The 23000-nt window shown below is 45.5% G+C and overlaps 2 protein-coding genes across 7 annotated transcripts in view; one reads left to right on the forward strand and one right to left on the reverse strand.

Moving 5' to 3' along the window:
- The window catches only part of C1H1orf74 (chromosome 1 C1orf74 homolog), a 47573-nt gene that overhangs the window by 14816 nt on the left and 9757 nt on the right, over positions 1 to 23000 (reverse strand). Inside the window, exon 2 of the mRNA XM_022593495.3 lies at positions 1 to 23000. This exon is cut by the window's left edge and continues 14816 nt beyond it; it is cut by the window's right edge and continues 8751 nt beyond it. The gene's annotated coding sequence lies outside the window, so the exon portion shown is untranslated.
- TRAF3IP3 (TRAF3 interacting protein 3) overlaps positions 7142 to 23000 on the forward strand; it is a 23510-nt gene continuing 7651 nt past the window's right edge. For 2 of the 6 annotated variants that reach the window (XM_089909212.1, XM_089909217.1), the window contains exons 1-8: positions 7142 to 7352; positions 10919 to 11322; positions 12981 to 13128; positions 13261 to 13324; positions 13603 to 13627; positions 13889 to 13918; positions 14012 to 14107; positions 20722 to 20793. In XM_089909212.1, coding sequence (XP_089765338.1) covers positions 10978 to 11322; positions 12981 to 13128; positions 13261 to 13324; positions 13603 to 13627; positions 13889 to 13918; positions 14012 to 14107; positions 20722 to 20793 — 780 coding nt within the window. In that variant the 5' untranslated portion in view covers positions 7142 to 7352; positions 10919 to 10977. The remainder of the gene's footprint in view (positions 7353 to 10918; positions 11323 to 12980; positions 13129 to 13260; positions 13325 to 13602; positions 13628 to 13888; positions 13919 to 14011; positions 14108 to 20721; positions 20794 to 23000) is intronic. The other 4 variants (XM_089909220.1, XM_089909226.1, XM_089909229.1 and 1 more) reach the window with 3 other exon arrangements.

Genomic DNA, 23000 nt, shown 5'->3' on the forward strand with positions numbered 1-23000 from the left:
GGGCACACTCAAGCATCTGGTAGGGCCGCCGGGAGCTAGCAGCCTAGGACACCACCATTGGCCTTTAGCTGTGGGCAGCCAGATCTGTTCAATAGCGACAGCTAGTGGTCATCCTCAAAAGCAAGGTGCTCTGAGCCTCCAGGGGAAAGAAATGTCAAGGTATAGGGAAATCAAGACAGAGTCTTGGCTGCGAGTGGAGGCTAGCATATACCCAAAGCCATCCTTGGGTAAAATGGTACATAGAAAACCTAAACTCTTTACAGTGATGTGCAAGGACCCCAGCCACATCCCCAGACACACCCCAGGTCACCTGCCATGCTTTGGATTCCCTGAGGACACACAACCGCTGGCCCTCTGAAGGCGCCCTGCTATTCCCACTGTACCTCTACCCAGGCCACCGCTTCTGCCCAGACACTCTTCACTCTCCCCATAGTCTGCTTAAATCCTGCTCATCGTTTAAGACTCAGCTCAACCACTACCCGCTCTAGGAAAACTTGCCCCCTTCTGCCAGGGCCCACCCCTCAAGGCTGGGATGGGCGCTCTCCCACCCCTCTCCCGTGCCTCTATAAATTTCTGTGTTTGCCTATCACTTGAGTTTACCAACTCTAAATTTACCTTTTAAATTGTCTTACATGACTACATCAAGGAACTTGCTGTATTTTACTCATTGTTGCATCCCTAGTACCAAACACAGATCTTGGCATGTATAAAGTATTTAATTAATATATCAGAAATAGAGGACTCTTAGACCCTAATACTGGGAAAGGCTTTAGGGGAAACTGAGACCCACAGGGACAAAACAACTTTGCATTTCAGGGGAGAGGCGTAGATGGATGTAAAAGTCATTTCTCCAGATTCCAGACCATTACTCTTTTCACCACACCACCCTGGTTTTGCCTCCTTGCCAACACCCAGCAGCACTGAGCTATCATGCTGGTAGGAGGGCCCTCACCTCTCTGCAGCTCTCCTGACTTTGCCATCTCCAGAAGTGCCCTATACCTTAGCTCTACTCCTTCCGGCCCACTTCCTGCAAAACTTTCTCATCAGAAGGAAACCACGTCTTCATGAAACCGCTCCAGCAAACCCACTGCTGAGACTTTCATCCTCAAGGACATATTTTAAAAGAAGAAAACGCATAACTGCATGCATGCAGGTGCTCACTGGCAGCACTGTAGTAAAATCTAAAATTTAGAAATGACCAAAATCTCCATATAAATAAAATTAAGTTCCTCCATATAATCTCCATATAAATCAAATTATCAATCACGTAATGCAAAAGCTAAAACGAGTGTCAACACATTGGGATGATTTTTTAACTTCATTTATTAGCCCACATTTCCATATACTCACTATGTTCAGACATTATTCTACTGTATGGATATTAACTCATTTAATGCTCAAAATGAGGTAGGTGCTATTATGATTCCCATTATTTATGTCAGAACACATTTGATTTGGTCCAATAAAAAAATAGAAGTTAAGTGACCTACCAGACACTTACGTGGGGGGAGCTCTGTGAGGCACGTCAAATATTTTTCTTCCACAGAATAGTGTAACACGTACTCTTAAAAGAACCTGGTCCATTTAGTGAGTTTTAAAAGTTACATATTTTATTAAACACAAAAAATAGAATAATAATAAAGATATTTAGATTGTCAAAACATTACATATTTTAACTTTTGCCATCATCTCATGGATGGAGAGGTTCCACATGTTTATTGGTCTTTTGAAGCGATAACTTTAAACATTTTTATCCTATAGATATACTTGTGAAATTATACCAGACAAAAACTCACTGAAACCATTCCTTCATATTCATACAACTGCAGATCCAAGTGAGGATCCATTACCTCCATCACTGATAGGTCACAAGGGCTAAAATAATAGTGAGAGCTAACATGTACTGAGTACTACATAAGTGTTAGCTCATGTAATCTTTAAATAATCCCATAGGGTAGGGATTATCATTATAGTCATTTTACAGAGGAAGAAACTGAGATATAAAGAGGTTAAATAATTTACTAAACTGAAACAGGCAGTAAAGGTGAAGCCAGGCTTCCAACACAGGCAGCCCTACTTTGGAGCACCCTTGCTGCTCTATTGCCCTGGGCTGCCACTCAGGGCAAAACCCTTCAGAGTGAGCAACAGGACGTATCAGATATGATACATAAAGTGATCTTGTTCCAAAGTTGAAAGTTATCCCAGCTCTGAATTTATCATTGCAATCACAGAAAATTATAATAGTATAACTCATAGTTATTTTTGTGTCTATTAAATGGCATTAACCGGTGGTTAATCATTATCCTGAGCAATGCTAGGGAGGCATGGCTGTCATTGAATAATAAGGAAATTAGCAAACAGATCGCAGCGCACTCGCATTATGAAAGATTGTGACAACACTAGAAAGTAAAAATACGAAAGAAGGTAAAACGTGAAAACTATTTATAATACAGTATCAAGTGGAAGGAAAACAATTGTAGGTTCACAACACAACATCTGTATTGTTAAAAAAAAAGATGTGTGCATACAGGCAAAAACTAGAAGGGAATGTAAAAAATATGAAACTAATTTGTGTTTGGGTGGTAAGATGAAGTCTTTCTTTTTCTATTTTAAAAATTCTTTTAAGGGTATCAGATTACCCCTTTTTAGAACTGAAAAAAAGAAAATGAAAGAAAATCTGAAGGCTTTCTGACCCATTTCTCCACCAAGCTGCTTTCATTATTAGTCTTCAGAGCCCTGGAATGCTCTCTGCAGAGCAGGCTGACGGCCGTCTAACATGTCAGCCCTCTGGTGAGATCAGTCTGGGTTCATTTTACTGCATCAATTCAAATATTCTCTGTTATTGATAATAGATTGTGCTGAGTCTAAAACAGATCTGAAAGGTAAGGGTAGAAATGTAGATGTAAGATGTATTGAAAAGGCTCTGGAGGATATTACAGTTTGGGAATGTGAGGCCATCTGTGAAATAATTGGTATCGTTTAACTGAAGCTGTGGCCAAAAAATGACAATTTAAACTAGGAAGGAAAATTGTCAGTTTCAGAAAGAGGATAACACTATCAAATAACCTAATTTTACCAGAGAGCAAACGTCTCTGGAATTACATTGTTAGTGAGGACGGTTACTATTGTTGAGGCTCTTAGAATTCTTGGCTTAAGACAGAGGTACTGGTTCTGACGACCCAGGCTATCATGAAAAAACAATATGCAAGTGAAGTAAAGTAAGTGAAAGCATGTTTTAAAGAATAGAAGCTTCATATTTTTAATTTTTTCTTAAATGGCTTTTGGTAGCTGAGTAATTTGTGTAAGTATATTGTTTTTAATAAATAAGGTGGCTTTTTAGTGATAAACTAGAAGTTCTCAGAGTCCTGTTATTGGACAACTCACCCTGGGGGAAGGAGGGCAGTGCTTTAATTGAACCCTAGAAAGCAGTAGTTTTTAAAGTTCAGAAAGGGGTATGGCATACCTAGGGGATAACTCACGATGATATCTGATTCGGAGATAAGCCTTATTTTGTATTCTGACAGGCCCAAGGGGACACAATCCGAAACAAAGTCTAAAGGGAGAAACTAAGTTGCTCTGAAGACTAACACCAAGCTTTTCCTTTTAGTCCAAACAGATTGGTGTCTGGGAGGCCCTCCTTTTCTGGCCTACCTTCTCCTTCGCTTTTCTATCTGTCCATTCTAACACACACACACACACGCACACACGCACACACACCTTCCACCCCACCCCCAGGCACTTAGACTTCAGGAAGGCATTGCTGAGAAAATATTGGACGGACAACTTCTTTTGAGCAAGGTTGCCATTTCCCAAAAAATGAATAAGGAGTCATCCAGTAGAGTGGAAAGGGAGAACAAGATTAGAACTAGTAGCACCCATAGGGGGCCCTCCATGGGTTAACTAGGGGTTAACTTCATAGTGCTATTTCTTGGAGTATAGGAAAAGACATATTAGCATACAGTTTAAGACTTTTTCTTTCATAATTGAGATTCCCGGTCATTACCCCAACCCTACCAGAAAATCTGATAATCCTATACCTCCTTGTGTGATGTTGTGAAGGGTAAAGCAACAGGGTTCTAAAGCATAGTGTTTCTTATCCTATATTTACCTGTTCATGGGAGCTCATAGAGGGCTCAGCATCTATCAAGGAGACCATATCCCAAAGTTCAGGATATGACCATCAACAAAGGGACCTGGAAATAGTGAGGAGAAGCACTGAATGCTGGCCAGTAAATGCCAGGTGGTCAACTCAACAGGGGCCTGATCTAAATCCTTCTCTTTACTAACCCACACTAGAGGGGGCGCCCTCAGGTAGAGGCGGGCAGATGACTAGACCATCTACCTCTACTTGAGTCCAATTTGGTAAAGCAGAGTTTCTTAAATCCATCTTATCCAGATTTTCAAAACACTAGCTTAGTTACACAAATAACTCCAAATTTATTTTAGTTTCCATTGAATTATGTTTACTTTCCATGTATCGTTAATACATTTTTACAGGTGTGCTTTTGCTTTTTTAAATTGATTTGGCTTGCTAGTAGTTTATTTTATTGCTTTTTTTTTCTATTGGTATTTATACCTCTCTCCACAAACACACACGAGGACCAGTTCCTGAATTTATTTGTGAATAAATAAATGAATTCTACTCTAAATTCCAATTTATTCTATTGCTTTCCCCTTTTATCTCCCTTTTATTCTTACCTCCTTTCTTTTTTTAGAAATTTATTTGAAAATAAATAAATGGCTAATTTGTTTTTAATCCCCCTTATCTAAGTAATGAAAATATTTAAGACTACAAATACAAAAATATTTAAGACTATGCCTTGGCCACATCTCATAGATTTTCTTCTTAATATTCTCATTAGCATTGTTTTCAAGTCATTCTTAGTTACAGATTTGGTCTCCTCTAGATTTCAAGAGTAAACCAGGAGGATTCTTTTTCCCAGAGGTTGAAATGTTTATTTCTTTCAACTTTTGCTATTTATTTCTAATTTTACTGTACTATGGTTAGAAAATCCTGCTGTAAGAGATAAACTTGTTTTAATGTTTGCTTTTTTTCTATATTCTTTTGTATGCATGAAATATAATAATTTTTATTGTGGTGAAATATACGACATAAAGTTTAGAATTTTAACCATTTTTAACTGTACAGTTTAGTGGCACTACTTAAGTAATTCACATTGTTATGCAACCATCCACCATTATCCATTTCCAGAACTTTTTCATCATCCCAAACTGTGCTTTTGGTGTCACATTCAAGAAACCATTGCCAGATCCAATGTCCTGAAGATTTTGCCCTAAGTTTTCTTCTAAGAGTTTTATAGTTTTAGCTGTTACACTTAGGTCTTTGATCCGTTTTGAGTTCATTTTTATTTATGTGATAAGGGTATAGCATCATTCTTTTGAGGGTAATACATTTTTAAACAGAAAGCAAAGATTCAGAAAATATTAGCTCCAGAAGGGGCCCTCCCCATTTACGAATGAAGAAATTGAGATAGAAATCAAATAATAAGCCAAGCTCACACAACTAATTGAGGGCAGCAGCAGACTAAAAGTCAAATCCTGTCTATTTTCAATGCATTACACTAGACTAATGTTTGCTTTTTTTTAATGAAGTTTGCTTTATGATCAATACAGTGAATTTTTTGACGCTTCATGGGCATTTGAAAATAAGGTACATTCTCTGTTTTCAGAGTTCTCTCTCTCTCTCTCTCTCTGTGTGTGTGTGTGTGTGTGTTTCTCTTTCTTTCTGTCTATATAGATAGATAGGTATGACAACCTTATTAATTGTATTATTCTCAGAACATAGTGTTAAGAGCTCAGGCTCTGATGCCAGGCAAACCTGTGTGAACTTGAACTCACACTTGTAACTTCTCCAAACCCCAGTTAAAGTAGAGGTGGTACCCCATTGAATGCATAGTCCTAAAAGGGATTTCAAACTTCATACACATTTCTTTCTGACTTTCAATGGAACCCAAATAGCTGGCCAACAGGAACTCGTATTACCGTCACCTGTCCTCTCTTATGCTCTAGTGCCCTAAACTCCCAGAACCCTCTCATACTTCTATGCCCATAACATTCTCTTACTCTGTCATCTTGGGCTCCCCAGCCCCTCTGTCCTCATTCCTATCTCCATGTGCCAAGCTTCAGGCACAGGACCTTGGGCTATTGTCTCTCATCCTGAGGGAATGTCATTTCCCTTCAGTCCCAGTGCTTGAGAATTCATCCTCTTCATTTTCCCCTGCCTTCTCCTGTTCTCTTTCTCCTCAGAGAATGGAGGCAGTAGTAGGCAACCGAGAAGATTGTGACATACTCCCAACCTCTTAATAATTGTTATCTTATCACAGCTATTTAAAAGTCTCATTACGTGCCTCACATGTGAAGTCTTAGACCTCATGGGAGCCACATAAATCATCCATTCAGACACTGAATGGGCCATTCAGACAAGGTGAATTGCACAAAGGTAACAAAGCTACTCAGTCAACTTGTCCCAATCTGGTTCCCTCTCCACCGTCTTATACTGAACTTCTTGGAAATTTCCTATCGCATTTGTAATAGTTTCTTTTTAATGCACACAGATAAGTTCCTTTTAGTTTTTCCCCAAATTTCCTAGTTCAGTGGACTGGGAAATATTTTCATAAGATTCTGCCTGCTATTGATCCCTGATTTCCCAGCCACCCAACCACCATCTTTTCACCTTCCCCTACCCCCTGTGTCCCGTCCCATTGCTTCAGAAAGGAGGAAGTTCAAAGCTGACCTCATTCCAGAATTCTGAAAAAAAATACCAGTACTTTAGAAGAGCAGAAAGCCTTTACAACACCAGGATTGGGAAGAAGCAAAGTAAGAAAAGAGAAAATCCTTACACAGGGAACTACCTGATACACATGAAAACCTACACTGGAATCTCTCTTCTAGGTCAAAAAGGCCTTTTTTTCCCCTTCATAGAAACTGCAAGGTTTGAATCTGACCCAGAGACCCATCCTTGTCTAAGCTAGAAAGGGAATTTTGACTTGAAACTGACCGAGAGCTCAGACCAATCAAAGAGCAAGAGAAAGGGTGGCTGGGATGCCCGCTGGTGGGAGGAGCTCCTGAGCCCAGCCCTGAAGGCCTCAAGGGTTCAGGCGCCCCTCAGATCACACCAGAGAGGAAGAGAGAGGAACTGGGGTGAGCAAGTATTGTGGTTTCCTGTTTCAGCAAGGCTGCTGTGCAAAAAGAAAGACAGTACCAAGAAGGGAAATGCTAAGGGGGCCCAGAGCCATGGATTGAGAGCTTGCCCCATCAGAGACCAGAGCCGAGATCTGCCCAGGAGCTGGGAGGCTTTCCTGAGCTGCTTGGGTTGGAGCCTGGGACCCAAGGTAACTTAGGAGGAGGCTTTTGTGTCCAGGTTGGGGACCTCCGATTCTGGGGTGGGGCAGAAGAGGCTCTGTCTGCCAGCTTCCCTGGTCTGAAGGGGGAGACACTGGAGTGGATGTTGTAGTTTGAGTGTTGGGGGTTGGGTACACAGGAAAGTGTCCCGCGTTGGTCTCCAGAGGCACAGCTTCCATCCCTCTTGGCTGCGTCCATAAGATTAGATTAGCAGTGAGCCAGATGACTAAGGGTTCAGGCTCCCCAGGGACGGGAGGCGCATTTTACAGCTCCCTTCACAGCAGGGACCCCATAGCACCAAGCTGCCTGCCCAGCAGCTTGCGTGCAGCCCCTTCTCTCCTACCTCACTCTGAGAGCTCTCGGCTAGGAAGGCCAGACCGTTCATTCATGCAGGAGGCCATTTATCACACACACAGCAGGGAATTAGGAGCAAAGACCAGGAAAGGCAGCAACAAAGCACAGTCAGGTGAGGGCAGCGCCCTGATCTCCCCCTGTGGCAGTGAGGACAGTCTCCCCCAGCCAATACCACCCTTTCCCAGAGCTCCAGCTGGGCCCTGTCATGCCACCAAGGGCTGCCTGGGCAGTGGCCCAGTGACCTTTCTTTGAAGCACACGGGGACCCGTTCCATTTTCTTCTACAGCCCATCTCTGTCAGTCAGCCGTCCACATGGCTTCTTGTGTTTAAGCAAATCAGAATAGCCAAGACCTCCCGGAAAGCTGGGTATGATTCTACCCAGGTGTGCCACACCAAATCCTACACAGTGTGAGAGCCTGGGGGCCTGAGAACACTCACATCTCTGAGGAGACTTTCCCACTGCAACTCCCAGCTTGGGTAGCAAGGGCTAACGTCTGCGCCCACCCCACCCCACCCCCCCGGAAACAGAGCAGGACAGCCATGCGTTTCAGTGAACTAGTGTAGACAGAGCCCACACAGTTATCTCTCCCAGACAGCCCTCTCTTCTTCACAGCAGGAGGCAGGAGGATTCTCCACAATCAAGGGATCTTCCTCGTCTACGAAGCCTGAGGGATTACCTGGAACCAAACAGGGAGGGGACCTAGCGCCCCACATTTTAAAGGTGGGAAGCAGGCAGTCCTCTCTTCTTTGCCTTTCTGCCAGGCCTAACTGAAATGGCAGTTGTATCCAGACCACAGAGTAGTCCTTTCTCCCTGTAGCCTACACCCAGAAGTCAGAAGAACAGAGCAACAGTAAATATGATTTCAACCAGGGACCAGCATCGCCTCCGTGGGGTAGACAGTGCCCCTTCAAAGAGAAAGGGGGCAGGGGAGTTGGAGGATGAGGCATTCTCGGTCCTGGAGTGCTAGGTTAGCTCGGGACATTTGTCTTATAGCATTGAGTCTTCAATATCCAAGATCAGTAGGACAGGAGTGATAATAATCATATTATTATCAAAAGCTAACATTTATTGTGTGCTATGTCCCAGATGCTTGCGGACATGCATTTTCTCTTTAATCCTCATAACCTTAGGAGGTAGGTTCCCACTTTATAAATGAGGAGACAGAGACATAGAGACAGTTAATAGCTTGTTCAAAAGCACGTGGGTAGTAGATGACAGGGCCAGGACAGGAGTCCACACAGCCTGAGTCCAGGGTCGGGGCACCCCGCCTCCCCCATTTACGGCAGAATAACTAGGGCCTATGGCTTAGGACATCACAAGTATAGATTCTGAAAGTGGAGTTTACCTGCACACCCAGTCCTTCATAATTTAATATGAATGGGCCTCTCAGATCCTTTCCTAAGTTTTTAAACAAAGAAAGTGGCAGGTGAGAAGTGAGGGGACCCTACAGAGTAGGAGTGAGGAGAAAAGCCTAAAGAAAGGGGAGAGGCACCCAGGGATGAGACGAGCGGACAAGCATTGACAATCTAACAGTTCTGCTTGGGGTCAGCACTGCCCAAGGCCAGGAGATGCCCCTCCGAGCCTGGAGAGTCAGGCATTGGAGAGCGAACAGGGTCTGACTGTGTAAGACCCCCCTCTCAGGGTGTGATACGACCCCACCCGTGAGCCCGCAGAAGGAGTCGTATGACCAGAGAGAGAGAAAGAGAGAGCAAGAATCCTGCAGAGAATTCCAGACTGATCCAGGAGGAGCAGGGAACTCCAATGAAAGGGCAGAGAGGCTGCTACCTGTTGAGTCTGTTTGACTATAAATAAACCCGAAGGGCCAGAGCCAGCAAATGCCTCCTGGTTGGTGAAGCTGAGAAATCCCTTCACTGACCTCCCCGGGAGCTAGATTCCCAGGGCAGTGGGTAGTGAGGCTGTGGGACAGAGAGAGGCGGCAGCTGTAAGGGGACGTCCCCCTCCCTTCATCAGTCTCTGGGCTGACCCCAGGGACCAGAATTTCCAGTGCTCAGAATCCAGCTTAGCCATGTCCAGCCCCAACTCAGCCAAGCTACCAGAGGGTTCTAGGAGAATGAACAAATTTGCAGAAGGTAGGTGAGGGAGAGTAGGAAAGAGAGAGAAGGGCACGGAGAAGGCAGAAGGGGTGAGGGTGGGGTTTTGTGAGTAGCAGGTAAGGCCATGTAGAGGGGCAGCAAGTGTGGTCTCTACTCCAAGCCTGGTTCCCTGGGGACTTTTGGTTACTCTTTTTGTTTGTTCGCTTAGGTTTCCTTTTTCTTGGCAATAGCCTTATTTAGGTATAATCCACATCGTTGCTGGTTTCGATGGCACAATCTGTGTCTGGGCTAAGGAAAGCAGACTTGGCACCATACTTAGCCCTAACAGGGAGGTGATCCTAAAAAAATGGAACCTGCCACTTGAAGAGATACTGAGCTGAAAGCTCTGAAATGAGTTTTGGCCAGTGATGGGCAAGTGGCAAGTTATCAGCCAGTACGGATCTGGGTTGTCTGTACCTCAGAGTCAGAGCCCAGTCCTGGGCCAGGAGTGGAGTGCCAAGGGACCGAGGTCAGGGCTCCATGACTGTAGGCAATAGCATGGGGTGTCCCTCCTGAACCATGCCCAGGACCAGGCTGGCAAGGTAGCTGCTAAAGGCTAAACAGAGGACAGTGAGTGCTGGTCATAGGACTGGTAGCACCTCGAGGGGTTTGGCTATCCCTCCAGGCCTTGAGAAAAGTTGCTCACCTCTGTTAGTAACAACTCAGCCAAGAGAGCAGTGAAGATTCTGGCTTTCCTTTTAGATTGGGGATCAGGGAGCCAATTTAACTGGTTCTTTAGAAGTCCCTGGAAAAGGAACACAGCCCCATCTGCCCTCCAGAAGGCTAGAAGCTTTTAGTGATTTTTATCAATTATTTCTCACGTTCCCCTAACTTAGAGGCAGGGTGAGACGTTTGGTCAAGGAAGAAGTGGCAGCCAGAGGAATCTCGCCACTTTGCAGAAGGGGAGACGCAGGCCCGAGAAGAGCAGAAATTAGTTTAGAGGCTGAATCTAGAAGTCCTGAGTTCCCGTATGACATCATCCCCTCTTCAGTTGTCAACCCACACATATGGGACGCTGCGCTATTTCTACCCCCTCGTCCAGAAAGATGGCCATTTTTCGGCCCATCTCCTGACCCCTCCTCTTCGCCTCCCTGTTGGCACTTGGCAGATCCGGGCAGCTATTCCAGGAACTGGAAGCCAAGCACAACAGGTGCTCGGGAGGTCATCATGATCAGCCCAGACCCTAGGCCTGCCTCTGGCTTGGCCCGGTGGGCTGAGAGCTACGAGGCCAAGTGCGAGCGCCGGCAGGAGACCCGTGAGAGCCGCCGCTGCCGCCCCAATGTGACCACTTGCCGCCAGGTGGGGAAGGTGCTGAGGACCCAGCAGAGGGAACAGCTCCAGAGGGCACGACAACAGCAGTTTTTCAGACGGAGGAACCTGAAGGTGGAAGAGAAAGGCGAGGCACAGAGCCCGCAGGCCAGGGAGCCAGGTCCCTCCAGGAGGCCAGGCCAGGCGACCGACCTCAAGGATCCCTTGTCTTGGGCCAACAGGATTTCTTCCCCCAGACAGCAGGTGGGCCATGTAGAGGGACACAGTGCTCTGGAGGGGATGGGGTGCAGCACCAAGGCAGGTGGGTGGGCTCAAGGTCACTAAGAAGTGATTTAAACGAAGTCCGTCCTTCCTCAGTTATCGTAAAGTCTCCCTTAGCCACTTACTCAACAGATATATTTGTTGTTGTGTTTTGGGGTTTTTTTTTGTTTAGCTATTTTTTTGTTTTGCACTTGCCTTTTAGGAGAGAAAAGAATAATTTAAAAACAATTCCATAGCTAATTCCTAGTATTAGTTCAAATTCAGTCTATCTAGACATATCTTCTACGGCATTCATTCATCCGTCATTCAACAAACATTCGATGAATGCTTACTGTAGGCCAGGGACACAGACCAATCTCTTAATGTCTCCCTCAAATCACACACACACACACACACACACACACACACACACACACACATTTCTCGTCTCTATCCTTCTGTAAGGCTGCTGCATCACCCACCTTCTCTCTTTCTCTTGGGCCATCCCAATTCCAATATCGTTCACCTAAGGCCGCCATCTGGCCCAGGAAGCCCTAGCTTCCCTAGCTTCTCCAGGCCACCTCTGCTCACTGTGGTTTTTATGAGGTTATAAATCCTCTAAGATTGTGTAACTTTTAGAGGGCCCATTAGTCCGCCCTGGGAAGGAGCAGTGCTGGCAAAAGCCAGGGTACGTTGAAATGAGCTCAGCCAGCAAACCATCTGTGTCTTCCTATCCACATTGTGAGCATGTGGACAGCAGGGATGGGTGCTCCGGATTCCCTGGAAGTAACTGGTATTGTACTGTCCCCAGAGTAGGTGCTCTGTAGGGCCTTCTTAACCAGTGCATGTGTTATCCACAACAGGAGGTGCTGTTCAGAAAAATGATCCTCGAGCCCAGCTGTAAAATAAAACCAACTGTGTACTTTCTAAGGCAAGAAGGTTTCTACGTGCTTTTGGTTGAAAAAAATAATTTTAAGGAGAAAAAGAACAGAAAACACAGTTACCTAAAGAACTCTTCCTGAGCCTATCAGTTATTTAAGGTTTCTTGAGATTGAGTTAGTCTGCATGATTAGCTGTCACATGCATTTCTTAGCCTTTTAGTGTTATGTTACAAACATAAATTTTTTTTAGTTTGTAAGGAGAAAATGTAAAAATAGCATGCAAAATTGTGACAACTACTGCTGCATTCCTCCTACAGCTGCCTAATTTACCTTCTCTTCACACAAAACCTCAACAATAGTCCAGCTGTTGCTAAGAGGAAGGAAACCACCTCTAGAATAGGAAGGCACCTTGGACATCAACTACTCCAAGCTCCTCATTATACAGCCAGGAGACTGAGACCAAGAAAAGGCAGGACCTGATCCCAGATCCCCTCACTTCCACCTCAGACCGGCTCTCTATCCGGGATCAGGGACTCTAGAGAGAGTAATTGGAGACAAACCCAGCTCCCCATTTGCCTGAACTGAGGAGGATCGATCCCACCAGCCAGGACAAGAAAGGGCAGGAGCAGGGATAACCTTGTAGCTTTGAAGGCTTGAATGGGTTCCTTTGGTTTTCTGGACCTGAAACTTGATCACTGGCTCATCTTTCTGCAGTCAGCTGGAGAATCCTGTTCTAAGAGGCTCTATCTAGGCTCTCAGCATCCCCCACTTGCTTTCCAGGTGTCAGGGACCAGCTCTGAGGTCTTTGCAACCCAACACCATCCTCCCTCAGGCGCCTGGAGGGATCCGGCTGACCACCTCCCCTCCCAGGCTGGGGGCCTTCCACCACAGGGCCCTCCCATCAAGAAGCCACCCAAACACCACCGTGGTAAGAGCAGGGCCTTCCTCATTCACTGGGCCGAGGCATTTCCACTCACTGGCAGTGGAGAGTCCCTATCCCTCCCCACTTCCCTCACTGCCTCTCCCATGGGTTCTGAATCACCTTATCCCTATCCCTCAGGCACTCAGACAAAGGCAGAAGAAACACAGCCAACAATTAAGCACGATGCCAGTCAGCAAACCAAGTGAGTACCTTTCATGTTCCTGACCTCAACTCCTTCACAGCCCATCCATTCCTCTCTCCTAAGCTTTTACCTGAACCCTCCCCCAGAATGTGGAGAGGAGCACAAGGAACTTCCACGTCCACCTTAATTAAGAAAAAGGAAGGCCTTCCCCTCCCTTCCCCATTGGCTTTTCAGAAGAGATCAGAGAAGGAATCAATACACTGCCTCCTGACACTCTTATTTCTTTGATCCATTGTCATTTTTGTTTTTTATTTTTTTGTTTTTTTCTTCTCTTCCAGTTATGGAGTTGCAGTTCTAGATAAGGTAAGAAAATCCTCATGGTGAAGGTGTTAAATCAGGTGGCATCTAAGCTCCTCCAAGCTCTGACATTCTGGAATTCCACAGTAAACTCAGCTGGGTTGGAGGGGTACCCTCTTCCTGGATGAGCATAGACATGGGGGCCTGGAGGGACCCTGAGTCAAGGAAGAAAGTTTACTCAGCACAAGCCAATCCAGACTTGGGTTCCATGTTCTAGGATTTCAGGGAACCTACAATCTTCTTAAATACCTTTTTCTTTCTCTCTAGGAAATCATCCAGCTTTCTGAGTACCTCAAAGTAAGTAACATGTGAATTCTCCCCGCAGCTCCTCCATCCATCTGCTCCCTTCTCCTCCAACTTAATCTTACCCTCTTGCATTTTGCCCCGCAGGAGGCCCTACAGAGGGAGCTGGTTTTAAAACAGAAAATGGTGATTCTCCAAGACCTACTGTCTGCCCTGATTCGGGCCTCTGACAGCTCTTGGAAGGTAAGGGAAATCTTTGCTTGAACAAAGCTCATGGACTTCTATGTGTGCCTATCTCATTCTTCTTTCCATACCATCCCAGCAAGAGAAGGGGCTTTTTCGCTACTGAAGAGGCTGAAGGTGGGGGATGGTGCTAAGACCAAAAGGTCAAACATGTCACAGTAAATATATGGGAGAGCTTGGCTCAATCCAGGGTGGTCAGCTGAGGACACCCCCAGGGAAGACCCAGAACCAAAAGAGGCAAGAGTTTCCATTTTTTAATTTGTTGGAAGAAAGAAAGGACGGTCCGAATTCAGTTAATATTACTGACTGTGATAAATGCAACTATTTTCATATGGGATTCACACCAATATTAATTCCAAGTCATCCTACACCTACTAGTCAGCCCGGACGTGAATGTCAAAGCAGGAAGGGACCTTGAAGATTAGCTAATTTTCTCATTTTGCCAATGAGGAAACTGAGTGTCAGAGAGGTCAGGTGACTAGTCCACATTCACACTGCTAGTTAGAGGCAGAATTGGAACTAAAATTCAGACCTCCTGATTTTAGTCCATTCATTCAACAAATATTCATAAGTCATGTTCTCTACACTGAGCACTGGAAATGAGATTAATTAGACAGGGTTCCTGCTTTTAGAGAGCCTGCGGGTCAGGGAGACAGATGCCTAAACAATGCAGAGATGTGAGAAATAAATGTTTTCTGGGTATAGTAGAATACAAGGAGGAATGAATGACTCCACAGAAGGGGAGAACCAGGGAAATATTTATAGTTATATTAGTATTTTCCAGGCAAATGTGGAAACAGGAACTATATTCTGGGCAGGGGATGCAGCATAGGCAAAGAACCAGAGGCATGATGTAGGCTAATGCAATGGGTCTCCAGCTTTTTAATCTCAGGACCCCTTTATACTCTTTAAAAAAAATTATTAAAATCCAAAGAAATTTTTATATTTACCACTTTGAAATGAAAAAAGGAATCTTAAAATATGTATTAATTTTAAAATAACAATAGTAAATACATTACATGTGAACCTAAATTATATATTTTTGTGAAAAATAAGTACATATTTTTTTAAAAAAATAGTGAGAGGAGTGGCATTGTTTTATGCTTTTTCAAATTTTTGTTTGGTTTTGTTTTTGGGGTTTTTTTAACATCTTTATTGGAGTATAATTACAATGTTGTGTTATTTTCTGCTGTATAACAAAGTGAATCAGCTATATGCATACATATATCCCCATATCCCCTCCCTCTTGCGTCTTCCTCCCTCCCTCCTTATCCCACCCCTCTAGGTGGTCGCAAAGCACCGAGCTGGCAAATCTTTTTAATGTCTGAACGGAAGACAGCTAGATTCTCATATTTGCGTCTGCATTCAGTCTGTTGTTAATACATTGTTTTGGTTGAAGCATATGAGGAAAATCCAGCCTCACACAGATATGTAGTTGGAAAAGGGAAGACCTTGCAGATCCTGGATTCCCAGGGGTCCTTGGACCCCACATCGAAACCCCTAGACTTTAATGTTCAGGGAGCATAAGCAGTTTGATGCGACTGGAGCAGAAAGCCCCGGGTGCACAGAGAGAACACACAACCTCCCAGCCTCCGTGAACATCTGACCTTACCACGTAGATGGCTGTGCTTAGACAGAGAGATGGGATGGGAGGACGTGGGACAAAACTAAGAAGTTTGCAGTGATGTCAAAGAGACTCCTAGGCTCAGCCCTCCCTCTTCATGTCGGTCACTGTATCCGGATTTAGGTGTTTATGTTCAGGGCTCCTGCTGGTTAAGGAAGTTGTTTTCATAGCTGGGTAGGAGCCTGAGACAGACAGCTGTGCATGCCAGGTGGTTTCCGGTGCTGAACTAAACTGAGATTGTCTCATTCGTTTATTCAACAGACATCTGATAAGTTCCAACTATGTGCTGGCTTGGGTGCTACAGGGACAGAGGTAGGGTCCTTTGTCTTTAGGAGTTCCAACAGCAGCCAGGAAGAGAGAGACAGGTCATAAATAACTCTACTGCAGTGTGCTAAAGCTGTAACAGCACTTTCTACAAAGTGACACAGAGAAAAGAGAAGGGAGCAGTTCTTCTGCCTGAGGTGGCATAGGGTAGACTCCAAAGGAAACGGACCATTTTAGTGGGGTCTGGAAGGATTGAATAGGAGTTTACCAGTACAGAAGCAGGAATGATGAAGGGAAAGAAGAAGGAAAAAGGAAAAGGGTGCTCACAGTAAAGGAATCAGAATGATTACAGGCCTAGGTGTAACAAAGCGTAGGGTATAGCAGAGTGTGATGGAAATGAAGGGACTGTGTCAGAGTAGCTCCAAAGATAAGACCGAAAGGGCCTCAGATAGGTCTCTAGAATTATGGCGCTTAAACTTTTTCTGTTGAGTAGGGTATCTCAAACTTAAATAGTTATAGATTCCCTCTTAAAGGAAAAGTATATATATATATCTCTCTCATGAGAATGCATGCCACCCCAGTTTGAGAAACACTGCCACAGGCAATAAGCAGGGGAGCAGTGGGACCACGTTTTCCTCAGGTTTAAAGCCCTACGCTTAGCAGTGTCCGGCCCATCCTGAGAAGGAGCTTGTCCAGTAGCCGTGGAGTTGCACTCGCTTGGCAGCACGTGTACTAAGATAGCTGTGGTGGGACTTCCTTGGCGGTCCAGCGGTTAAGACTCCACGCTTCCAATGCCGGGGGTGCGGGTTTGATCCCTAGTCAGGGAAGAAAGATCCCACGTGCCGTGCGGCGTGGCCAAGAAATAAATTAATTAATTAAATGAAATGGAAAAGATAGCTGTAGAACTGAGTTGAAAGCGATTGATCAGATCTGTGTTTTATAAACCTTATAAAAGGTTCTCTGACAACAATGAGGACCCTGGCTCCCAGTGGGTGTAGGGGTGGTGAAAGTTCTTGCAATACCGCAGGTAAGACACAATCAGAACTTGAATTACAGCCAGCGTGGTGGGAATGGGGAGGGTTTATTAAGAGACATTTCCAAGGTAGACTCTGAGGGCGGTTTCGCTCCATGCTCCTGCGGGGGGCAGGAGTTCCTCCAGCTGTGGTTTTCTCCCTCCCTTCTACCCCCACCCCCTAATATTCACCCTTTTTGTCTTCTTCCTCCCCACCAACCCCTCAGCTTCCTGTTTTTAAGAAAAATAGTCTCAGGTTTTTTCAGTTAACAGCTCTTGCTTCCCCCAAAACAAGACAATTCAACCCCCTACCCCTTCCTTGGAAAGCTCAACTTCAATGAAAAGACAGTCCCAGACTGCCGTACTTGGGAAAAGTTAAGTGGAAGAATGTGGCCAGAACAGGGACTCCAATATTCAGCCAAGTTCAGGCCTTTATTGTTTTTCCATTTGGCCTCCATAATTTGAATCTCCAACTGCACATGCAGAGAAGCTCACCACAAACTCTATTAGAACACCAGAGATCAGCTCCCTCTGTTGCCTCCACCTTCAAGCTGACTTTGGGCCTTTTGGATGTGACAGGCCCTGGGGCACAGCAGAGACTCCTGAGCTGGCTCCAAACTTCAGAGCAGAAACAGTTCGGGCAGTAGAGAAAGCAAGCCCTCAGTATGGGGCAATACAAACCCAGAGCAGGGCACACGTGGGTTTTAGGCTCTGCAAAGTGGAAACGAGATCTTAAGATGACAGCGCAGTGGGGGATTGGCTGCAGGCCCTAAGCAACCTCTAGTAGAGCAGAGAGATAAGTGGGCTGGTGCTTCTGCTGTGAGGCGGTGGTATCTCTGGAGAGCAGATCAGAGGCAAGGGGAAAGCCAAACAGAAGCAGGAGCTGAAGCCCTCAGACCGGCACCGGGTGTGTATGGCCTCCACCTTGCTCCCTTTTTCAAGCGGGGGTACTATGCTCTCTGAACCCTGGGTTCCTGGGATGCTACTGCCAAAAAAGTTCCACAATTGGCCTGTAAAAAGTGCTTCTTTCCCCATCCTGTACCACTGGGCTTCATGTGGGGAGAGCTGGGGCTCAGACCAGGAAACCACATGCCCCATTTGCAACAACTTGGCTGCAACTTCCCTGCCTGCCTTGGGGAGTCTGGGCAGGCGGAGCTGTGGATCAGAGATGTTTTCAAGCCCCAGACTTGGGTGGCCCTTCGTCTCCACTGAAGGGGCTAACTGAATAGTCTTCTATTACAACGTGAATGGAAAAGTAATCTGGGGAGTGGCTAAAACACAAAAACAGTTGGAAGAGGCAAAAATACTGGATAGAAACCATACTAAGGAAGGAGAAGGGAGCTACCCAGGAAGGGTAGGAGACTGAGGGAATTGTAAGAATATTGCCTTGGGCTTGTTTGTTTTCTTCTGAAACTACCACAAGATAAACTGTCAAACTTAGTGGGTTTGATTGCATCCTGCAAAGTAAGAGTTTAGGCAAAGGAAAATACACAGTCAGACTCTCTGAACCCGGAGCTGCGATACAGGTGGAGGGAGTTGATTTCAGGACCTGTGGATTAATAATGAACAGGCCACGCAGGGGAGTAACTTTTCCCAGTTACTCCGGAGCCCAGAACAGTGGAAGTCTTTTCCATCTGTTCTATCTGTCCCAAAGCCCTGTGGTTATTGTAGATGCCAAATCCTGACCCTCGGCTCTCACACCAGACATTATGAAAAACATTAATAGCAGGAGGCACTTTGAAAAATTATTTTTGGCAAAGCCTTTTGCTTTTGCAAGGCCCCGCTGAGGAATACAGGAAGGAAAAAGGGTGGAGGCGCCCCCTGGCTCCCAGGGTTAGAAGAATCGGCCAAACAAGATCAAAACAGGAGCTGTGAGATACCACTTCCTGCCTCTCCCAGGTGCCCTGAAACTCAGTGAGGGGGACAGACCTCAGAACAGAGGCTCGGGCTTCCCTGGTGGCGCAGTGGTTGAGAGTCCGCCTGCCGATGCAGGGGACACAGGTTCGTGCCCCGGTCCAGGAGGATCCCACATGCCGCGGAGCCGCTAGGCCCGTGAGCCATGGCCGCTGAGCCTGCGCTCCGCAACGGGAGAGGCCACAACGGTGAGAGGCCCGCATACCGAAAAAAATAAAAACAAAACAAACAAACAAAAAACAGAGGCTCCTCTGCCTTCTGGCCGTTACAGACCAGAAACGTTGTACGGGTTGGAAACGTCCAAGCCGTGTCCAAGCCGTCTCCCAACGGAGAGGGACGGTGGCGTCTCAGGCCTGAGGAGAAATGTAATTTCTAGACCTCACAAGCGTCCCACGGGGCCTGGTTGGAAAAGCCAGCGAAAGGATATGAGAACCGGTTACTGCTAAAGAGACCCATGGCCTTTTCTCTGGGAAACTGGCTCTCATCCATGGCACCTCCCCGCCCTCACCCCCTCACTCACACAACCTTAAATCAGACTCAGGACTGGAGGAACAAAACCCCTACCTGGGAAAAAGGAAGATGCCTACAGGTGGAGGAAAGAATAAGGCAGCAAGGAAGCTGTCGGCTGCTCAGCAGAAATACTGAAAAACTGAGAAACAAATAACGGGCCTTCCTGCCTGCCTTTCGCCACCCCCGCCCTTGAGATTTACGTCCCTCTTGGAATGTCCAAAATGCCACTAGACAGACCCAGATCGTGAATAAATAGCATGTGGCTTTCTGGGAGGTCCTCTCACCACCACCGTCACTACCACGCACACATACACACCCTGCCTTAATATCCCTCCTCCCTTTCCTGCTTTCTTAAAGAATTTCTCATCTTGAGTCGTGTGTGTGTGTGTGTGTGTGTGTGTGTGTGTGTGTGTGTGTAGGGCAGGGAGGGGACTGTATTCGTTTGCTAGGGCTGCTATAACAAAGTACCACAGACTGGGTGGCTTCACCAACATAAATGTATTTTCTCACAGTTCTGAAGGCTAGAAGTGTGAGAACAAGGTGTTGACGCGGTTGGTTTCTTCTGAGGCCTCTCTCCTTGGCTTGCAGATGGCTTTCTCCTCCCTGTGTCCTCATATGGTCTTCCCTCTGCGTGTCCTGATGTTCAAATCTCCTCTTCTTATGAGCACACCGGTCATACTGGATTAGGGCCCACCCTATGCACCTCAATTATCTCTTTAAAGAACTTATCTCCAAATACAGTCACCTTCTGAGGTACTGGGGATTAGGAGGTCAACGTATGAACGTTGTGGGGAGGTTAGGGGGACATAATTCAGCCCATAACAGGGGGTAAGGGAGGGATGTATGTTCCCCCTGGGAGGGGAGACCCCTTTAGTCCTATTGGCCTTTAGAGGTAAAGGGCCATGTACTAGACTGAGAGGAGGTGCGGAGTATAGAAGTGCCTGGCCAGACAGGGGAGAGAGGTAATGAAAGAAGAAAAGGAGAGCTTAGAAGCTTTCCTTCAAATGGGCCCCTGCTATGATATCCTGAGCCATTTGATACAAAACCTCAAGGTACACAGAAGACTTTGGGGTCCAGTCTGATTCTTCCTTCTCCTATTACAGAGAAAGAGGAAAAGATCCTTTTCTTTCCAAGCATCTGTCATCTCTCCCTCTCTCTACCTCCTGAAAGAGCTCAATTCCACAAACACTGTTTATTCTAGGCAGTAGGCTGGGAATACGGAACAAAACTCTTTGCATGCTGTATTCTGGCCCAAGCTGTATTCTGGCTAACTCATCCCATTTGCTCCAGGGCCAGCTTAATGAAGACAAATTGAAGGGCAAACTGAGATCTTTGGAAAACCAGCTGTACACCTGTACCCAGGTAAGCATTCCGGAGGACACTTCTAGCCCAGGAATCTAGAATTAAGGGAGAGAATGCTTGAACGTCAAGCTTACTCTCTAGAAACATCACCTGCTAGAGATTAATGCACCCATCCCTACTCACCCAGTTCTGGCCTTTACCATTTTCACTTCGGTCTCCAATTCACCAAAACACTATCTCCATCCCCCTCTCCCTTTCTCCTGGTGTCCTTCACTTTGTACCCTAGGAAATGAAGCCCAGCACTAAGCGCTTTGCCAGCTCCAGGGGAACCTTGAGAATACCTGGAAACGTAGGGAGAGGCCCTTGGTAAAGATTCAGCTCACCTGGATAGAACTTCACAGGCCCTAATATTTGAACAGATGAGTTGGATATTACAATGAAGTCTCGTAAAATGATTTTCATGCCATGGGCAACTTTTATCTAGCAGCAATCCCTGGGAGAAAGTAAAAGACTGTGACTCCTGGCTTTCTGTGGCATTGTTATCCAGCTCCGGTAATCTCTTGATTGGCCTGATCTTGGATTATATGAGATAGAAAAAAGTCAGTTTTCACACTCAAGAAGTGATAGATTTCTGACAGGCAGGGAGATAAGTCAAGAGAACGAGGTGAACCGGCCAGACTGCTCCCACTTGATGTTAGGAAGATAAGGTGGCCATGTAGTTAGAATTTTGCAGGGGAACATATAGTCTATAGTCTATATAGTCTATGGGTTTGCGGATCCACAACTTTTATTTTTTCAGTAATGCCAACCAAGCTCATAAGAGACTGACATATAATCCAGAATGCCAGTCTACTCGTTTTCAATGGGGGATAAAGCTGGTCAGTGACCAGCATGGTTAAATCCAATAACCTGGACATAACCATGTATGATCTCAACCAGTAACTCCTGTATCTGGTTTCTAGTGACAATTCCAAGAACATAAGACCCATTCAACATTTAAATCCAAATTTTCAGATGACTCCAAAGCTACATGGAAATGATTTGATATTGAACTCTAAATTTGCATTATCTAGACTATCTCTTACCCAGTTGGGTAACCCAGAATCGATAGTAAAAGGCTCCCGCTTTCCCAAAAATCACAGGACATAAAAATGAAAAGCACTGGAAGGGCAAGACCCCCAGTGAATTTCAAAGCTGCTCTTGTGTCTTTTTCTTTTTGATCTTGAAGCCATGAGGAATTCTAAAAATACAAATGTATTAATTTTTAAAACTTGACTTTACTGAATATTGTTCAGATCCCCAAGCCTACAAAAATAATTTTATTTTTTTAAAAATGCTCCCTGCCTCAAAGGAGTTTACAGTCCCTTAAAGGAGACAGATGAGTCAATAGATTAGAAATATAGATACTATGTGAACACCAGTAAAACTACCTAATCCATAAAGAGTCGGGGGGTAGGTATGGTTGGCCAAGTTTATCAGAATTTATGATTCTAGGGCTGAATCTTGAACACGGGTAGAAGTTAACCAAGTGAAAAGTGTGGGTCACGATACTCTAAGTAGAAGAAGCTTTATGGGCAAAGGCAGAGGCTGAAAAGCATAGTGCTTAGGGGACCTACAAGCAGTTCAGCTTGCGTGGAGGCAGCATGAGATGAAAGTCTGGGCTTGTAAGTAGGAACCATGCCAAGGAGTTTGGACCTGATTCTTAGAATACTGAGAACCACTGAGAGATTTAAGCAGGTTGTGACGTGATCAGATTTAAGTTTTAGAAAGAACCCTCTAGCTGCAGGACTGAAAAGGGTTTGAAGGGAGGCAAGACATGAAGATAATATATAGTCTCGATATAATCCATATAATAGTATTACTGGGGTCTGAACTAAGGAGGTGGCAGTAGGGATAGAGGATACAGGTACGAGCTGTTAAAGACATTGACTTGACAAAGCTTGATGATGAACTGATTCCTTGAAGAAGGTGAGAGAGAAATCAAGGGTGATTCCCTGGTTTAGGGTTTGGGAGACTTGGTGGGTGGTGATGCTGGTCACTGAGATAGGAGCAGGTTTAGAAAGATGATTTCCCTTTGGAAATGTTGGGTTTCAAGTGCCTGTGGAAGGCCTAGGGGAGAATGCCCAGCATGCCCAGGGCAGTTTTTTATCCCCACTCACCTCTCACATCACCTGAGGGACTCTCCCTGCCTGCCTCCAGCCTGGAAGAAGGTCCACCAGATTACTGACATCTCTGCCCTGTGGGCAAGGACCAATTTCTTTTCATTT

Source organism: Delphinapterus leucas, chromosome 1 (genome assembly GCF_059928025.1).
Source record: "Delphinapterus leucas isolate spDelLeu-1000000601 "Yukka" chromosome 1, BTC_Dleu_Yukka2, whole genome shotgun sequence".
Lineage (NCBI taxonomy): Eukaryota > Metazoa > Chordata > Mammalia > Artiodactyla > Monodontidae > Delphinapterus > Delphinapterus leucas.